The 17,592-nt window shown below is 42.0% G+C and overlaps 1 protein-coding gene across 1 annotated transcript in view; it reads left to right on the plus strand.

The window, feature by feature from the left end:
• The window catches only part of LOC121605023 (voltage-dependent R-type calcium channel subunit alpha-1E), a 92,880-nt gene that overhangs the window by 17,915 nt on the left and 57,373 nt on the right, over positions 1-17,592 (plus strand). Inside the window, exons 2-4 of the mRNA XM_041934744.1 lie at positions 6,711-6,977; positions 15,318-15,423; positions 15,598-15,737. Coding sequence (XP_041790678.1) covers positions 6,711-6,977; positions 15,318-15,423; positions 15,598-15,737 — 513 coding nt within the window. The remainder of the gene's footprint in view (positions 1-6,710; positions 6,978-15,317; positions 15,424-15,597; positions 15,738-17,592) is intronic.

Consider the following 17,592-nt stretch of genomic DNA (forward strand, 5'->3'; position numbering starts at 1 on the left):
TTTTCACTGGTTTTCACATTGCTGGAAGGTTCTGATGACTTGTCAGGTGGCATCTCACCTCATTTTGGTTCATTCTCCACCAGCGTCACCTCTAGCTGCACAACACTTGGTGTCACCTTTTATAATAATCTTAATTTCAGTCAGCATGTTAAAGTCATTGTACAGTCTTATTTTACCCAGCTAGACAGAATGACACGACACGGTCCTTTCTATCTCCCTAGAACCTGTAAATTGTCATTCATGCATTCCTCACATCCCATTTAGACTGCTATAACTCACTCCACTCAGGCTTAAGCAAACACAACCTTTCCAGACATCAGTTAATTCAAAATGCTGCTGCCAGACTCCTCTCAAATTCTGACAAAAGAGTACATGTAACCCCAATTTTAGCTTCATTACACTGGCTACCTGTGCGTTTTAGAATGGATTTTGAGATTTTAATTATCACTTTAAAGCCTGGATGTGACTGGTCCCTCAGTATATCAGAGAGCGTTTAATCCCATTGAGCCTAAGTGTATCGTGAGATCCTCCACTGGGTCCCAGATTTAACTAACTAGATTGAAAACAGGGTCCCGTAGCTCTGGAATGAATTGCAGATTTGCACTTTTTCACTTTTACTTGATTTATTCTTTGCTGTTTGTGTCTAAAAATCAATTCTATTTAAGCTATCTTAATATTTTATACTTTATTTGTTTATTCTTACTTTTAGGTTGTTTAGGTTGTTACTTTTAGACACACTTTGTCACTATGTTTTGAAAGGTGCTATACAAATAAAATGTATTATTATTATTATTATTATATTCAAGGCAGTATGTGGAAGCTCATCCCTTCATGGATAATGAGAGACAAAAAACAATTATGTTAGCCTGGCAAGAGTAAAAAAAACTACTTTCAAGCTAACTTTAACACGTCTGATCCTCTGGTGCAGGATTCTTGTCTGACACACGTTCAGACCTGCTTACTAACTGAAATGCAGACTGAATATGAGAATTTAAAAAAAGATGCATCTAGTCACAAGAGAGGTACAGTGGAATAAGAGATGGAGTGAACTCAGACCCCAGTGCATGTTTTGATCTGCTCTTTTATACCTGCACATTTAAAGCCCCTCCCACAGCTGTCAACATGTGCGTTCCCCACGCTGATGAAAATGTGTTGACAGGTTTTACTCAGACGGACACAGATTCCTAATCTGACGTCTCTGTCTGTCTGTCTCCAGCACTGTGTAAATATTGCGTCTTCTGCTGTATGTGTTACTCACTGCACTATAGCTGCCAGCACTCACACTCCTCCTGTTACAGTACTTTTAAACATTTAGTTTAGGTTGAATTTTGCCTTTTTCTTTTCCCATCACTGTTCACCTCCCTGACTTGGTCTCACACTGAAGTGCTCCACAATGAAACAAAAATTAGAAACAGCCAAAAGTGTTGCATCTGTTCTATAGAATCAGACCGTACAAGCTTAAGACAATATTTCTTAAGATGTGTTGAACATTTAGAGGTTATTTTAATTCTCTGCTTCAAATATATGTGTGCTGCTCTTTTACACAATGGTATTTTTAGCAGACTAGCTAGCTTTGAGCTGCACATTGTCTTGTAAATCATGTAAAATAATCTTGTTGCTCCTACAAATCCATGTTGGCCTAATCATAAAAACTAACCCTAATTAAAACCCAGCAAATGAAAAATCACCTACTGGTAAAGTTCATTATAGTCTTGTTAAGGAGACACACACAAACAGTAAGCTGGCCACTTACTGGTTGTGTGTGTTATAGATATAATTCATTTCTGGGTTTGTGTGCCCAGAAATTGGGTTAACTCGACACTGTGGCATGAAAATAGTTCAAGTTCTCACAGAAACAGTGGGATGAATCCAGAATTTAATTCCTTGGTGGAAAGATGTTGGCAAGTGAAGATGGAAACTGTGAAAACGGTCACATATGACAAACAAGTAAACACATGTGCGCTGTGAGCTCACATGTGGGCTTTCACATGACTGTTTCTCCCTCGGAGTGAGCAGCTAATTTAGTTACAGGGCTATTAAGCCAAGAGCGTGTTAATGACCAGCTTTCAGATGCAAGCCTACCAGGTATCTCCATTCACACGGTCTATTTTTGAATTGAAATCTTTGTTCGCACCTCAGCCCTGTGGCACTGGTCCCATTACGAGAGCAAGGGCTGTCAACCTGCTGTCATCACAGCAGCTAACCTTGATAACGTGGTGTTCCAAGGCTAGACTTCTGCAAGTTAGACATCTGTTACAGCTAGAAGAAGATGTTCCAACGTGTCTGCAGTGTCAAATTAAACGTCAATTCTCCACCAGTCTTTATCAGAACTTTGTTATTGGTTAAGTGTGTTTTTACTATGTAATCTGCTGTTTTTAATACATTATCCCACAGCCTGTAGTTCAAAAGTTTTATGGGATTTTTAGCTTCTACATTAGAAAATTTTAGTTTTCCTATAGATACATTTTATAAAGCTTTCTGATCACGGCTCTTTTTAAAATATCTTTTTGGATCTCTATCTGGAGGAGCATTACTTCTCATTGTAAATGTAGTTTGGTTAACACTTTACTTAAAATCCTCCCATTCAGCATGTGTAAGCAGGGCATAAACATTTAATAAATGCCTTCTAACACACTGTGAGGCAGCTGTAAGCAGATATAAGAACTTTTTAGTTATATATATATATTATTTCAACTGTGTTTTATATTGTCATCCATCATGTTCCTACAGCAGCTTCCACTTATGAGTGTCAGCTGAAGGAGTTGTTAACAAATACATTATTAAACACTTATATAGGCTTACAACTGCATTAAGTTCTAAACCATTTATTAAATATTTAAACTGTTTAAACCTAATTTGGTTTAAAATAAACCTTTTGACTTCATGTTTTCATTTTTTTTTTTACGCCAACTTTACTACGTCACCCTTTCTAAAAGGTTTATAAGCTGTAACTAATGACCTTATTAATGGTTAATCAAACACTAAAGCTGATGCTTTACTGATCAGTTATAAGCACTTGATCAGAACAACTTTTGGGCTGTCAGGCTTTGAAATATCCTCACACACCTTCAATAGACTGTTTGACCACTTTGTGGAAAAGGGCTGCAGAAAATCTGGACTTATTGATATTTATAACTGCAGACTTGATGGCTTATATTAGAAAGTGAGAAACCTGTGAGAATTTATATGTAGAGAGTATAAACATGAGACAAAGGGATTTGTTTTCTTGGTTTATAACTGATCTATGAAGCATGAGTTAATGGTTTAGTAATGACTGATGAAGCCATTAGTTGCAGGCTCTTCATAAAGGCTTATTGGAAAGTGGGGGCAACTAACCACAGGGCCAGTGGATTTTATTGGTTTGACCACTCACAGGTTTGATCACAGCTAGAGTGATTTGTTGATCTGAGCTTTTGAAAAAATACCTCAACGTCACGTTTCAGTTGGGTTCAGTCACAGTCGTTCAGTACAATTACTGGTGGTTTGACTCCAAAGGGTGCTTTTTTTTTAATTAGAGGAAAAACTGCCTACTTAAAATCTCCTCTGCAACAATGAGGCTTTAACCAGTCGCTCTCTGGCTTTTTCCAGGAAAAAAAACATCATCCGTCCACCCTAATCATCCCTAATTACCATAATTCACCCCTCACCTCTCAGCCTAGAAAGCTGTGGCTGCCTCACGCTCTCGTCCTGGCAGAAAACAATGTAATGGTATCTCTCCCTTACCGCTGCACAGAGGAAGCAGCAGAAGTAATGTTTCTATCACACTCAGCTGAGGCTGAATTAACAACAAGCAAGTAAAATGTGATTCCTGTGTCTTATAACTGGAGGAGAGTGTTTTCAGAAATTTTGTACCTCTCTTGTCACCGTTTATAATGAGGAGACGTCAGAAATCTGTTATGTGTTCTATTTTTAATGCTCATAATGTGTCGGAGCACTAATGAGTTGGAGGCCACACACCATTGATCACTGCCTTCGTCATACCGCCATCACTAAATACCCGTCAGTGTCAGCGTCATGGTTAACTCTCTCCTGTGGGTCTTTTCTTTGACTTCTGTTTCCGTCACCATCAGGTTTCTATTTCAGTTTTTAAAAATGACATTATGGTGGCTGGTGAATTTTACAATACAGGGACTCTCTCAGCTTGATGCTCTTTGAGGCTTTCATTCAGGCATCTGCTTTATATCTTTTGAAACAGAGCATCTGTGTCTCATTTAAAGGGTGACGCTACATGCTTATTAGTTAGCCCATCTCTCACGACTTACTACACCATCTGTGGTTTTCCTCCTCAAGCCCACTGGTTCTTACTGCACAATGTAAATCTTTAAAAATGCCTCACAAATACTGCATGTGATTTCATTTTTAGAGAAAGACTCAGTTGTTTCTGAAAAGAGCTGGGCACTGTAGTGTTAAGCAAACATTACTCAAATAAAGGTAAATAGTGCATTTGTTGGACTGTTTACAACCGTTGATTAATGCACATTTGGTGCTCTAGTACAGCAGCAGGGCAGTGGGCCCTACGTGTGTTTGACTAAAAAATAAACTCCTATTATTTTCCTTGTTCATTCTGATGAAGTTCATGGTTTTTAGCATGTGACAGTGTCCGTCAGTATTTGGTTGAGACTGAAATATCTGAAAAAACTGTTGAAGAAATAGGCATTAAATCTTGTACAGACATTCATGGTGCCCAGACAATGAATCCTCTTGACTTTAATGACCCCCTGACTTCTCATGTGGCGCCACCAGCAGGTCAAAGAAAAAATAGAAATTCATGGTTTCCAGCCTTTTTGCAATCCTTTGACCTTCCTCTTGTGCCATCATGAGGTTATGGGTCAAATGTCCTCACTTTTGGCTGGATTGCCATGAAATTTGATGCAGACGTACCACATAAAATGACTGCTTTGAGTATCGCCCAGGTCGACATTTTCATTTGTGAGATACTTTGGTTTATGATCAAATACTGCAAAGCCAATGACATTGTCCTCTTCAGTTGTATTTTGTATTTAGTGCTAGTTAAATGCAGCTGTGGCTGGTAGCCTCGTTGTATAATAATGGAGGACACTGGCACAAAGAAGGAAGCGACTGTAAATCAGTTTTGGCTGCACATTTGAAACTTTTTCAAGGGATTTATTGACAACAAGACAAATATTCTCTTAATTATTGCTTGGTCCATAGTCATGTTTCTCATGTAACATTTCACCTCCACCCTTCCAACCCGACATGCATCAGCCCCCGCTCTCCTACTCCCCCTCCTTCATTGTGAAAACCCCACATCCTCAAGAGAGTGGATATGATCGCTTCCAGCCAGCACACAGCACCACTCCCCCTCACTATCATGCCTTCCAATAGTAGGCTCTGAACCCTGTAATTACCCAAAGATGCTCGCTGCTGTCCTCCAGAGTGTCTCGGTGTTTCACAACAGGTGTTTACTCCCCTCCAGATCCGATGCGTGACCAGCATTCAGTTTGCTCGCCCTGAGGCGACCACATAGGGTGAACAATACAAGTCAATGCCAGCATCACAGCATGACCCACCCCCCCCCCACCCCCCCCAAATGGTAGTTGAGCAGGCACGTAAAAGTGACCATAAACCTAAAGTAGGCCTGTTTTACAAGAATTTACAGCATAAGCATGAAGTTGGTGCTAATATCTGGAATAACAGGCTTACAGGCTGTCACTATAGTTGGTTTACATGGTCTTCACACTTCAAGATGGAGGCAGTGGCATCTGATATTTGTCTTTATTGCACTGGGACTTCATCAACTGGATGCATGGCTCTGTTTTTCCCTTGTCTTTATTTTCTGTGAGCACTTGGTTTGTTAACTGGGGCCGCGCATGGCAGGTGTGGGTTTGGACAGAGGTTAGGAGAGGGGTGCTGATCCTGTCGCGGTAGGAGACACTGTTTGTCTTCTCGCCTCCTGCTCTCACTGTGCGGGGGAAAGAGACAGACATCCTCCACCATCCCACCGCAGACCAGGCGGACTGAGGATTTTCTCTCCCTCCCTGTGACACGTAGTTGACAGCTTGTTTTGCTGGCGTTGTTTCGGGGAAAATGTCGTGGAAGTTTTTTTTTTTGTTGTTTTTTTTTCCAGTCGTCCTCTTACGCATGCAGTAGGGTAGCGCTCTTGTGGTAGGTGGTCAACAGAGGAGAGGAGAGAGGAGACGGGAGTGATGTGCTCTGCATCGCTCAGTGGACTAGTTTATTGAAAAATCCGTGGATCAGCCTGCTCTTCTGCTTTTCGCTCTGGGGACTGAGGAGGATGGCTGAAGACGTGACCTGTTGCAGCTTTTCTTGAAGCTGCTTGGGTGTTTGGATGGATAAATCGCTGGAAAATGAACCCGTTTTTCCAGCTTCGTTTAACACGACTGATTGTTAAATGAGACGGGATTGAATTACTTTTTGGATGTGTGTCCTTTTTTATTATTATTACGCAGAGCGCACTTGAAGGGAGGGAATCAACGTGCTTCTGTAACCGGGATCCTCATTGGAGAAAAATACGTAAATGTTTTGAACAGATTGTTGAAGTTGAGCAACACTGAGCGCGGTGCTCTTGCACGTAAACTGATGATGGACTAAAGCTGGTCCGGATCTCGCCACTCCGCTGCTGTCACACCGAGCGCAGCACCGCGCCCTGCTTTCTGGGAGACTATAATCTCTTTTTCTGTCTCCTGTCTCACACTGTCTCTCCTCCCGTGTGGTTTTGCTTCTGACAGAATGGCCCGCTTCGGAGACGACGTCCCGGGCTTGTTGAGCTCAGGGGATGGAGGATCCGAGCGCAACCGGAACCGCGATGGGGCAGCCGTGTCCACAGGTGGCATCTCCCCAGCCTTTAAGCAGACCAAAGCGCAGCGTGCCCGCACCATGGCCTTGTACAACCCCATCCCGGTCAGGGAGAACTGCTTCACCGTCAACAGGTCCCTCTTCATCTTTGGCGAGGACAACGTGGTGAGGAAGTACGCCAAGAAAATCATTGAGTGGCCATATCCTTTTTCTGCTTCATGGTGCAAATGAGGCGGGTAAGGTGTGAAATGTGCAAACACGTTCACCCGGGATTTGCAAGGAAGGTGGGTAAACTGTGTTCCAGTTCCACAAATAAACATTTTTTCATAATCCGCCTGTGGGCCCCAAACTGAGTACAAGTGTGCACAAATACACAGAAGTCCTTAAACAGCCAGAATCTCTCCAGAGTCGGCCCTTAGTCTCTCTGTGAGGGGGGGTTCAGCACCATGGACAGCACAAAAAGAGCAGAACATAAGAAATTCAACCCCCCACACCCCATACAGACAGAGGAAGAGAGAGAGAGAGAGATTCTGAGGGTTGTTTGGGTGATAGATTTCTTTTCTGGCTCATTAATTTAAATACAAGACTGTACAGCAGGAAATTAGGAATTCAGACAGTGGGAATTAAATATGAGTTTGACTCAGGTTGTGATAATAGCTGTATCTAGACAAAAACTACTGCAGAGGGGGAGGAGGTGTCAGTGGAAAGTGGATTAGGGGAACACACAGGAGTTTCTTTGTTTATGCCTGTGAATCTTTTCTGTCAACAAAAGGCTGTGAAGACAGCCTGCTGTCCCTCCTGACGAGCTGTGTACAGTAAATATACCAAACTAAACTGGAGCTGCAATGACTGGTCGATTAATTAGTTAGTCGACTGAAAGAAATGAATCGCCAAACTATTTTGACAATAAGTAATAATAATTATTCTTATTTTAATAATAGTCTTTTTAAGCAAAAATACCAATCATGCTCTGGTTCCAACTCCTCCTATGTGAGTATTTGCTGCTATTTTGGGATTCACATGACTGTAAACTGAATATATTTGGTGTTTGAACTGTTGATTGGACAAAACAAGACAGCTGAAGACATCTCTTTGGACTTTGCGAAGCTGTGATAGGCATTCTTCTACTATTTTTAGTTGTGTTGCAGGGAGTTGCAGCACTAAACTCAACCGCTTATCACAACTTGACAAATCTGCCTAAATACTTGTATTAAATCAGAGACCGCCATTATCCAAATCTGTATTACATAACACGTTTATTAACTTTCAGCAGTGCTATTACATTAATGGTTATTTGGCTGCTTTCGCAAACCTAATGACTCACTCATCTATTACCGAAAAGGGAGAGACTGTATTATTTCCTCTGCCTGTTGCTGAGGAGGACGACCACACGCAAATGTCCATTGGTGGTGTGTTTGTGCTGCTCACCAGGTGTCCGGGCCAGGTGTGGCCTCTTCGCTGCTATTGTTCTGCTCCATTCAACAGCTTCCTGACTGACTGACTGGCCCACTGCTCATTTTAAAAACCCAGCAAAGAGAATGAGTGTGCTCCTATTGTCGATCGTCGTCTGTTGTTGTTTTCGCTGGGTTTGCCCATCCATTGAGGTGATTAAAAATAGAAACAGGATGAATTTCAATCAACCCGCTAGAGAGAAAGGGTTGAAGCATGTGTGTTGGTTATCTTGATACAGATTTTTCAGCTCAGCAGCAGTTGGATCATTACATTGACAATACGACAGTATAACAGCACCTACAGGCATTATGCTCTGCATCAAGAATACGTTCAGCTTTAAATCAAAATATTGTATGTGCAATAGCAACCAGAAGGAAAGGAGCCAGACTGAATAACCTCCAGGTTAATGTGCTGTTATGGAGGGAGTGTCTCATTACACCTAATGAGCTCTACTGTATCTGATTAACAGACATTAACAGGAATTATATGTAATGATGTCTGATCGTGGTGTCATATGCTATTACAACCAGTCATTACTCACTGAGTTATACTGTATTATATTGTTTGCTAATACAGTTTTGAAGGGAGTGTTGCTGAGCTGAGTGTCGCTGTGCTCTGGACAATCTCCACTGTGGCTGTGATGAGTGCCCCTCTCTCTAATATGTGAATCATCTTTGGAGTGTGAAGGTTCATGAACAGTGACAAACAACACACGCACACACACATTTATACTTCTATACGTGTGAGGTCGATGAGCTCCTTAACCTCACCTTAATGCAGTTTTATTAATTTAATATTTGGATATGTTACTCTAGTAAAAGAAGAAAAAACACAAAGTACCCTGCATGCAAAATTGTACTTAGACCTCCAATTTTGGCCACTTGGGAGCAGGGAAAACAAGTTGTAAGCATTAACATGTTATCCACTTTTTTGCCAATATGGCTCCTGAGGGAAATATCTGGCTCTTTGGCTGCCAAATGCTCCAATATGTTCACCAGCTAGTTGTTAACTGCGTCTGTCTGTTGTTCGGTGCAGAGCACGTAGCGTACGGTCGGTGTTTAGAGCTTTTTTGTTGAAAACGACTGTCTGCTGTGTCCGACAGTGAAGCCGTGAGAGTGAACTTTTAACTTGCTTTAAGGGTCCGTATAGCAGAGCTGCAGATTGCGAATGAAGCCTGGTTCCTGAAGCCTAGTGGCGAGCAGTCACTCCAAACAGCCATGCCCATAATTATGCTTGACTTTAAGCCTCAGCATAAGCATTTTTGTATCAGTCTGTAAACACGTTCCTTTATTATTTCTGCTGTCGAGTTGAACATTTTCATATGCGGGTCTGTTGGGATTGGCTCGCTTTTGGAGCCTGTCTCAAGTGGCCATTTAAGGAACTGTAATTTTTGGCACTTTATAGCGCTTCATTTTTCAGTCCCAGAGGATGCTGCCAGGTACTAACTGCCTTTCTTTCACTTTTCTAACCTCAACTCTTTCCCTAAACTTTATATAAACCCAATTCTATTTTTAATCCTAAAAGTTCTAAACCTTAAACATCCCTTTGAAGAAGCGAAAACCACCCTTAAACTTCCTCACTTCCAACAAATGTCCTTGCTCTCATTGTCTAAAGCTCAATAGAATAGAATTACAAGAGAACACACACACACACACACACACAAACACACACACACACATCTCTGCAGGACATCTCGTAAAAGGTCAGCCTTGTGTTTGGAGCACAACTTGCCGCTGTCACCTCACCATAAGAGGGACTTTTTTTCTCTGAGTGCTCAATTAACAGTAGATGATCAATTCAGGATCCATCCAGAGGTGTCCGTGGTTGAGCAGCCAGAATGCTGTGCGTGGGCTTAAGAGAGCATATTACACCATGTTTGATATTTATTTGAGTACCTATCCTCTCTTATAAGCCTCTGTGAAAACTCACAGGAGTAATGGGAAGGCAAATGTGCGTGTCCATGTGTGTTTGAGTCTGACTGTCTGTCTGCCTGCCTGAGGTCGATGGAAGGCGGATCAAGGCCTGGCAGGGAAGAGGCAGGGCTAATTAAGCACATGGCCTGAGTTTAGTGTGGCAGGCCTGGTGAGGACTGGCAGCTGCTCCTTCTGTCTGATCCCCACTGGGATCCCCCGCAGCGGGAAGTTTCCCATTGAGAAGATACACCTCTAAATAATTGATTGATGGATTTAATAGTTTGTTTCATGAGGGCACACAGAGATAACCACGTGCTTTCTGGTTGTCAGACTTTTAGCTTTTAAGTATGAAACAGCTAGACAGAGAGATATAGTAGGTACTGGACCGAAACTGTCACTGCCCTTTTAAAATTCTGGTTTTCACCAGGATTTAAAATGCACAGATGGTAATTTAATTAAAGGTGCATTTTAGATTGTTAATTCTTTGCATACGCCTCTAGGGTCAGCCTATACTTGAGAGACACCATTAATTTCCCTCTAACTAAATTGCATCCTTGCATGAAAAAAGGAAATGCAAAATTAGAGAGGAAATGACCCCTGTGTCCCCAGTGTGGTTATGGACCAACTCTTATTCATATCCAATTATAAAAACATTTTTTCCACTCTTTTTTACTTCTTTCGTAAGCGCAGTTATTTAGAGTGAATGGAGCTGAAGAAAATGACTGAATTAGTAACTGTGGCCTTGCACTGTGTTAAGTATGCACTTGTCTCCAGTCTGCTTACAGAAAGTTCATATAACCAATCCACAAAGCATCACACATGAGGTATGTTCCACCCTCCTTCTCTGGTTACCTCAGGGCCTCTGCTCTAATGACTGTATATCCACCTGCCCCCTGACAGAGAGGTGTTTATAAGAGCGGGCTGTGGCTCTGAGTTGACATGGTTTGCTCGCAGGGCTGACTGAACTATGGCCGCATTTATCCTCAAAATTGATCGGCTGGCTCAAGCAGACCACTGAGGTGTGGAGCTGATATGGAATTAAAGAAAGATTGAGCTGTGTTTGATGCAGCCGTCCGTTAAGTCCATTCAGCTGACAGCATCTTTTATCTTCCGCACATTTTAATGACAACACAGTTTGAATTCGAGTTGTAGTGTATCAGTGTTATCATTCCTCAGGCTTAAATAGAGTTAATTTTACTCCACCGGAGATTACACCCCTGGCTTTCCTCTGTGTTTGTGTATTTAATGCTGCTCTCCCTTTAACACACGTTCATACACACACAGGCTGCTGATAATTCACAGATTTCCAATAAGCCAGGCTCAGATGCCTGTGACTCATCTTGATTTTCACCTCCATGTAATAATAATCACAGGGGCTGGGATCCAATCTGGGCTTGCGCGCATTCACAGATGCACAGGGCATCACACTCTGTCTCCATGTCTATTTTTACACGTGTGTTTGAGGAGTCGAGGCAGAGTGCCAGCGTCACTGTGACTCACAGGACTGCTCACGAGACGCTTTGCCGCTAAAGCTGGTAGACAATCTATGATCAGCATCACACACCAGAACAGCACAGAGGATGAAAGATTTGGTGAAAGACACTCGTTCAGTGTGTAACATCGGGTGCCATGAATCCATTGCAGAAGAAGAGATGATGCTAGCGATGATTGGCACTATTCAAACCTGTAAAGGTGTTAAACAATGACTGTTTGCATTAGCACAAATATTTGATTTTTATATTTTATATGGAATATGCCCATGTTATTCAGGTTTTACACATATTTTGAATGTGCTGTATCACATTCAAAATATGTGTCTCAGTTGGGGGTTTTACCACACATGGTACAATACATAAATACATAAAAGACTCATGGCTTCTGGCCTGTTTATAGTCAGTTCCTTGCATAACCTTGCTACGAGCTTACAAGGCTGGGATAGAATAGAGGTGCACGCACAAAAGCAAAGCCCACATCTCTGGTCGGAAGGAGAAACACACCTGCTTTTAAACATTATGAACGACTTGGATATCAACAGGTTTTTGGATGTGTGCAACACCAACCCTTTCAAAAAGGTGGTTGAAAGAGGGACGCTGTGTTTGTCAATCGGAGTGTGCACCGCTGCATGCAAACAGGAATTTTGGTGGAAAATGTATTTTCATTAGCCATGTAAACAGCTTAGTAGGAATATTATCTTTTTTTGGAATAAGGCCAAAAAATGTCATTTTGTTCAGGTAAATGTAGTGAGTGTAGAAAACACAAACATTTATGTTTGTTTCATGAATTAATATCTCCTCATTGCTCCACACAAATCTGACGTTTTTGTCTCTGAATATTTTTTGCCTTTGCTTTAATGGTTGCCTTAATGGATAAACCAACCTTTCCGCCTCAGCTGACCGTAAAACCGTTTTTTGCGATATATATATATACACACACACACAGACACATACACACACACATACACATCGAGTGTAAATTGTAAATGTGCATAAAAACTGGTGGATGGAACATACTGGTGAACATTGAGGAGTATTTAATGGCTAAAATCCAATTTACTCAAAACTCAACTAAAGCGCTAATTTTTGAAGCTGGTGGAGACCAAAGACCAAGCCAAAACTTACAGTTGAGAGGTTGCCAGAAACACGACTCCAAATGAATGATAACATTGTTCCTTATGTGGGGGATGTATAGTAGACAACAGTTTGCCAACAGGTTGGCACCAAAGGTGCTCATATGTCAGTGCTATGCCCCCAAGTAGCAAAAACATCAGTTATTGTAGGTTCAAGGTGCTTTTTTAGTAAAACGTCTTCAAGCACTCCTGGGCATAACGCAGAGAAAAGTTATGTTCAGTTTCTTTTTGTGTATGATGATTTTAAGCAACGGCGGTTTGTTCAAAACAGATTGATTAAACCTGGAATTCTATATAGCCAATACACAGGTCAACGTTTTCCCCTCACCCAATTAAATTACAACAGTCACACGATAAGCTCGGTGTGTGTGTGACAGAGATAGTTCAGCTACCCAGTAACCGTCTTGTAGAATTGACTTTTGGCTGGAAGAGAGGCCTGTTGCCTTGGATACCTCTGTCTCTCTATCTTCATTTTCTCCCATTCCTCCCCTTTCTTACCTCTCCCTCTCCCTTCATCTCGTCTCCCCCCTCCTCCTGTTTGTTGTGTGTGTGTTTGAGGGAACGCAGGGTGTGGTGACTGGCTGCTGCTGAGAGCTCTCGGTGAGGCTAAAGTGGTGCGAGTAGACAAGTGAATCTAAGGATGCATTTCACTTCCCGAAAAGGCATAAAAACAAGCTTGAAAACAACCCCTCAGCTTGAGGCTGGTATTATGCAATTAAACCACTTTTTGCACTTTGTTTTTTATGCTCATCATCTACTGGTTGCTGATGGCTGCTATGGTTTTGTTTTTCCAAAACCTCTCAGCGATTAAATTGAAATAAATCACTGAGTCAATCTGTGTATGCAGCCTTGGTTTAAGTTAGAATGGGGTGGTAGGAGTAAGATTGTATTTTCTCTGTTTATTTAGCTTCTCATCACTCGCTTGTCCCTGAGTAACCCTGCTGGCTATAGCTGCCAGCACAACATCGATGTCAGCCTTATTTGGTCTGCCTCCTCCTCACCCACTGGTTTCGCAGGGTTCTGACTGTCTATACAGTAAAACCATCATCTTCTCCCCCACTGATCACCCTTCATCCTCCTTATCACTTTCTCCTGTGTCATTCCTGCCTGTTATCTCTGCCTCCTTCTTCCGTCCGCTCTCCACTCTGCAAATTTAAGCTCCCCTCCTTCCTACCTCTTCTGCACATAACCAGGAGAAAGGGGGACTGCCCACGCAGAGCATTAGATAAAGAGCACATTGTTGCCTTTGCTCAACTCCAGAGTGGCTGGAGTTGAACCGACAACCAGTGCAGGTCCCACGGTGCAGGCAGGGAAGCTTGTAGTGAGAGTGACCCTGTTTATAGGATCACATCTCAGGTCCACCCACTCATCCTTCCTCGATCACCCCTCTATTCTCTCGGTATGTGTGTGTGTGTACGTGTGTACATGCGTTACACATTGTGGGGACCTGCCGTCATTATTCATTATTGTGACAAAATACAAGTCTCCATAGCATAAATCATTAACTTTTAGGGTTAGGGTCAGGCAAGTAGTAGTTCCAGTTAAGCTAAGTCTCCAGGAAATGAATGTAAGTCTATGGCAGTGATTGGTGTGTGTGTGTGTGTGTGTGTGTGTGTGTGTGTGTGTGTCGCTGTCTGTTGTGGCTGACCTCAGATGAGGTACAGCCTGTGTCTGGTCGTGTCCACGGCCCCGGGGTTTATAACATGCCAGGTTAATTCTGTTTCGTTCAGAGGAATCGATGTTAGCCTGTCTGTCTATGCTTACACGACGCAGTAATTGCAGTGCCGCTGCGATCGATGTACTGTAATTAACTCAATTATTTTTTCCAATCATGTATCTGAATCTTGTCTATTCATAGTGCAGAGACCTTCTGCGGTCTATATAGACATCATTAAAAGATTTTTGGTGCCGTTTATTGCACTACACACGTTTCCTGAACTACTACTGTGCCCTGATGAATAGAGCACATCACACTTGACTGTGACCTAGAAACCCGTTTTGAGCTTTCTTTCTGTTTGCTTTTCTGTGAAAAGACCAAAACCAATAATGAAATTATCCTACTAACAAGAATTGCTTGTGTATCCAGAGCCTGATATAGCTTATTCCTCCATTGTTGTCTGAAAATATTTAAAAAGTTCCATGAGCCGCATTGGTGCACTGGGTGACATGTTTCTTTGTTACCATGAACATCAGGACTGTAGTTTATTTTGAGTTGATCCCACATACGCTGTCCTGCTTCAGTAAATACTCACTAGTGCGCCAAATTGGCAGCTTAAAATAGTCCCTATCAAATGCAATATTTACTCCTTTTTGTGTAGTGTTTGCTAAAAACTATAGTGCCCAGGTGTTTGAGAAATCAATGAACCTTTTAAAAAATGGTCGGGAGCTTGTGCTGACAGAAGGTCCTGCTGAGAGACTGACTAACATATGGTTTTGATCTTTTCAAGGGTTAAAGTATAGAATATCACCAGCCTTGTCCTTTAAGTTAAGATACTTTACCAAATACTAATCATAGGTCAGTCAAAAGTTCCTTAACTTAAGCCGTCCACTCCGTTTGAGTACATGATCCTCACCACCATCATCGCCAACTGTATCGTCTTGGCTCTGGAGCAGCACCTTCCAGGAGAGGACAAAACGCCCATGTCCAAGAGACTGGTGAGATATTCACACTTGGAAACATCTGCACATCCAACCACACTTCTCACTTTTTTGTCAAGTAGTTGTAATTAAAAAGTGAGCCTAATCTGCATCTGATGGAGCCCACAGGCCCTCAGAGAGCGCAGTGTAAGCTAATTATCGCTCTGATCATCCGTTGCTTTGCACTTGCAGGAGAAGACAGAGCCCTACTTCATCGGGATGTTCTGTTTTGAGGCTGGAATAAAGATCATCGCTCTGGGCTTTGTATTTCATAAAGGCTCCTACCTCAGGAACGGATGGAACGTTATGGACTTCATTGTGGTCCTCAGTGGGTGAGTCAACTGGGTGAGTGTGTGTGTGTGTGTGTGTGTGTTTGTGTGTGTGTGTGCATTTGTTGGATGTTGGATTTGAATGCAGATCTGTGAAACAGGATTAGCATTGAAAGGGATGGTGATTCTGTGAGATTGACTGTATTATAAACACACAGTGTTCTTGTGCTCTTGGTTATTTCTCTCGGTTGTTTCCAGCTGGTTTTGTTGGTCAAGTTTGACACAGTTTGCGTCTTTGTTGTTTGGTGATATTTGGTCGTCATTTCAATGTAAATCTTAAATGTTTCTCTTATTTTTTTGTCTGTGCTTGCCTGTGTTTATTTGATCTCACTTTGATTACAAATTTATGTACTTAGTCCATTTTGTCTTTTTGCTGTCAGATGGCAATCTCCTTATACACACAAGCACTTTTCATTGGCCGCCTTTTCTAGTAGCTGGTTCAGATCATTTTCTCGCCATTTTCAGAACACACCATAGCACATCTCTGTGTTTGCTATCTGCGCTTCATTTTCTGCTTAGGGAAGGATCGTGCGTGATATCAGATTACATATTCATAAAGATACATGTGTACATCTGTGTATACCAAGCCCGCAGCACAGGGCTGTATAGCAATCGTGGCAAAGCTGTCAGAACTGAAGGTCCCCTGTCACCTTCTCGACCCAGAAAGACTTTTAGTCCAGTCAGTCATAAAATAAACTTTGGTAAAACTGAAGAGAAAATTTGACATCATATTTTTGGATCAGTTATAGGCCCTGGATGAAGATAAGTGGGCTGCCATTCTGATACCTCACCCAGTGCTGAATACATCCATCCATCTCTCTCAATTTGACTCTGACTCCTTTATTTATTTAATTTAATAAAGTTACTGGAAAACATCAAACTAGTCCAACTAAACTCAGCGTTCACAGTTCACCTCGTAATAAATGCTCTATAATTTAAAGTATAATGAGGAGAAAATTAAGATTTTGGACACCAGTGCTTACTATCATTGTGTGTCAAAGATGGTTGGAGACACATAACAGTATTTACACATCTGTACCAAAGTTGAGACGTTACACAACTTTTAGTGTAAAACTGAAGTATATCTTGCTGGCGCTGCATTTTCTGCTCCATTGTATGTTGTAAAATATTCAGAGTACTTTGTTTTCCACATAAATCTTTTTTCCACACAAGTTTAGGGTGCACTAGGTGAAAAGTAGGCAGGGATTTTGGAAACAACTTGTTGTTACCTCTTGAGCACCATGTTGGACTAATGTGAAACTGTTGTTAACCTGAAGTCATACCATGAGCACCTGTGGACTGTAAAGAGGTGGTTAGGAGTACTTACAGTACATCAATTATATTGCAGTTAAAGGTGTTTAGCAGTTAATCTGTTCTGTGGGTGAAGAGTGTTATATTAAAGGGCATTTTACAGCAGGCGCCTCCTCAGCAGAGGAGCCTCACTGTCAGAGCGGGGAGAGGAAATGTTTATGCTTTCAAAGGACGGGCTTGATGAGACAGCACATTAACCTCAACATCGCTCTCTCTCTCTCTCTCACACACACACACACAAACGCAGTCACACACGCACAAATGAAATAATCAATTCACTGCGCAGAAGTACAAAGGGCGGCAGACAGGGTTCTTAGAGAATTCTACATGATTCTGGCTGCTCAATTATTGATGAGCCAAGCTCAGGCTTCTTAACGACACTCCACTCGCTGTTGGAGAGAGGAAGGATGCCAGGGTGGCGGAAAAAAGAGGAGGAGACAAGAGTGTAAGAGAGGGATTGTTGGGGGAGATGTCAGAGAAATACATGGTCAGGGAGCTTCCTGCCCCTCTAGCCTGTTGATCAGAGGACGTGTGACAGTGGTTGAGG

Source organism: Chelmon rostratus, chromosome 4 (assembly GCF_017976325.1).
Source record: "Chelmon rostratus isolate fCheRos1 chromosome 4, fCheRos1.pri, whole genome shotgun sequence".
Classification (NCBI taxonomy): Eukaryota; Metazoa; Chordata; class Actinopteri; order Chaetodontiformes; family Chaetodontidae; genus Chelmon; species Chelmon rostratus.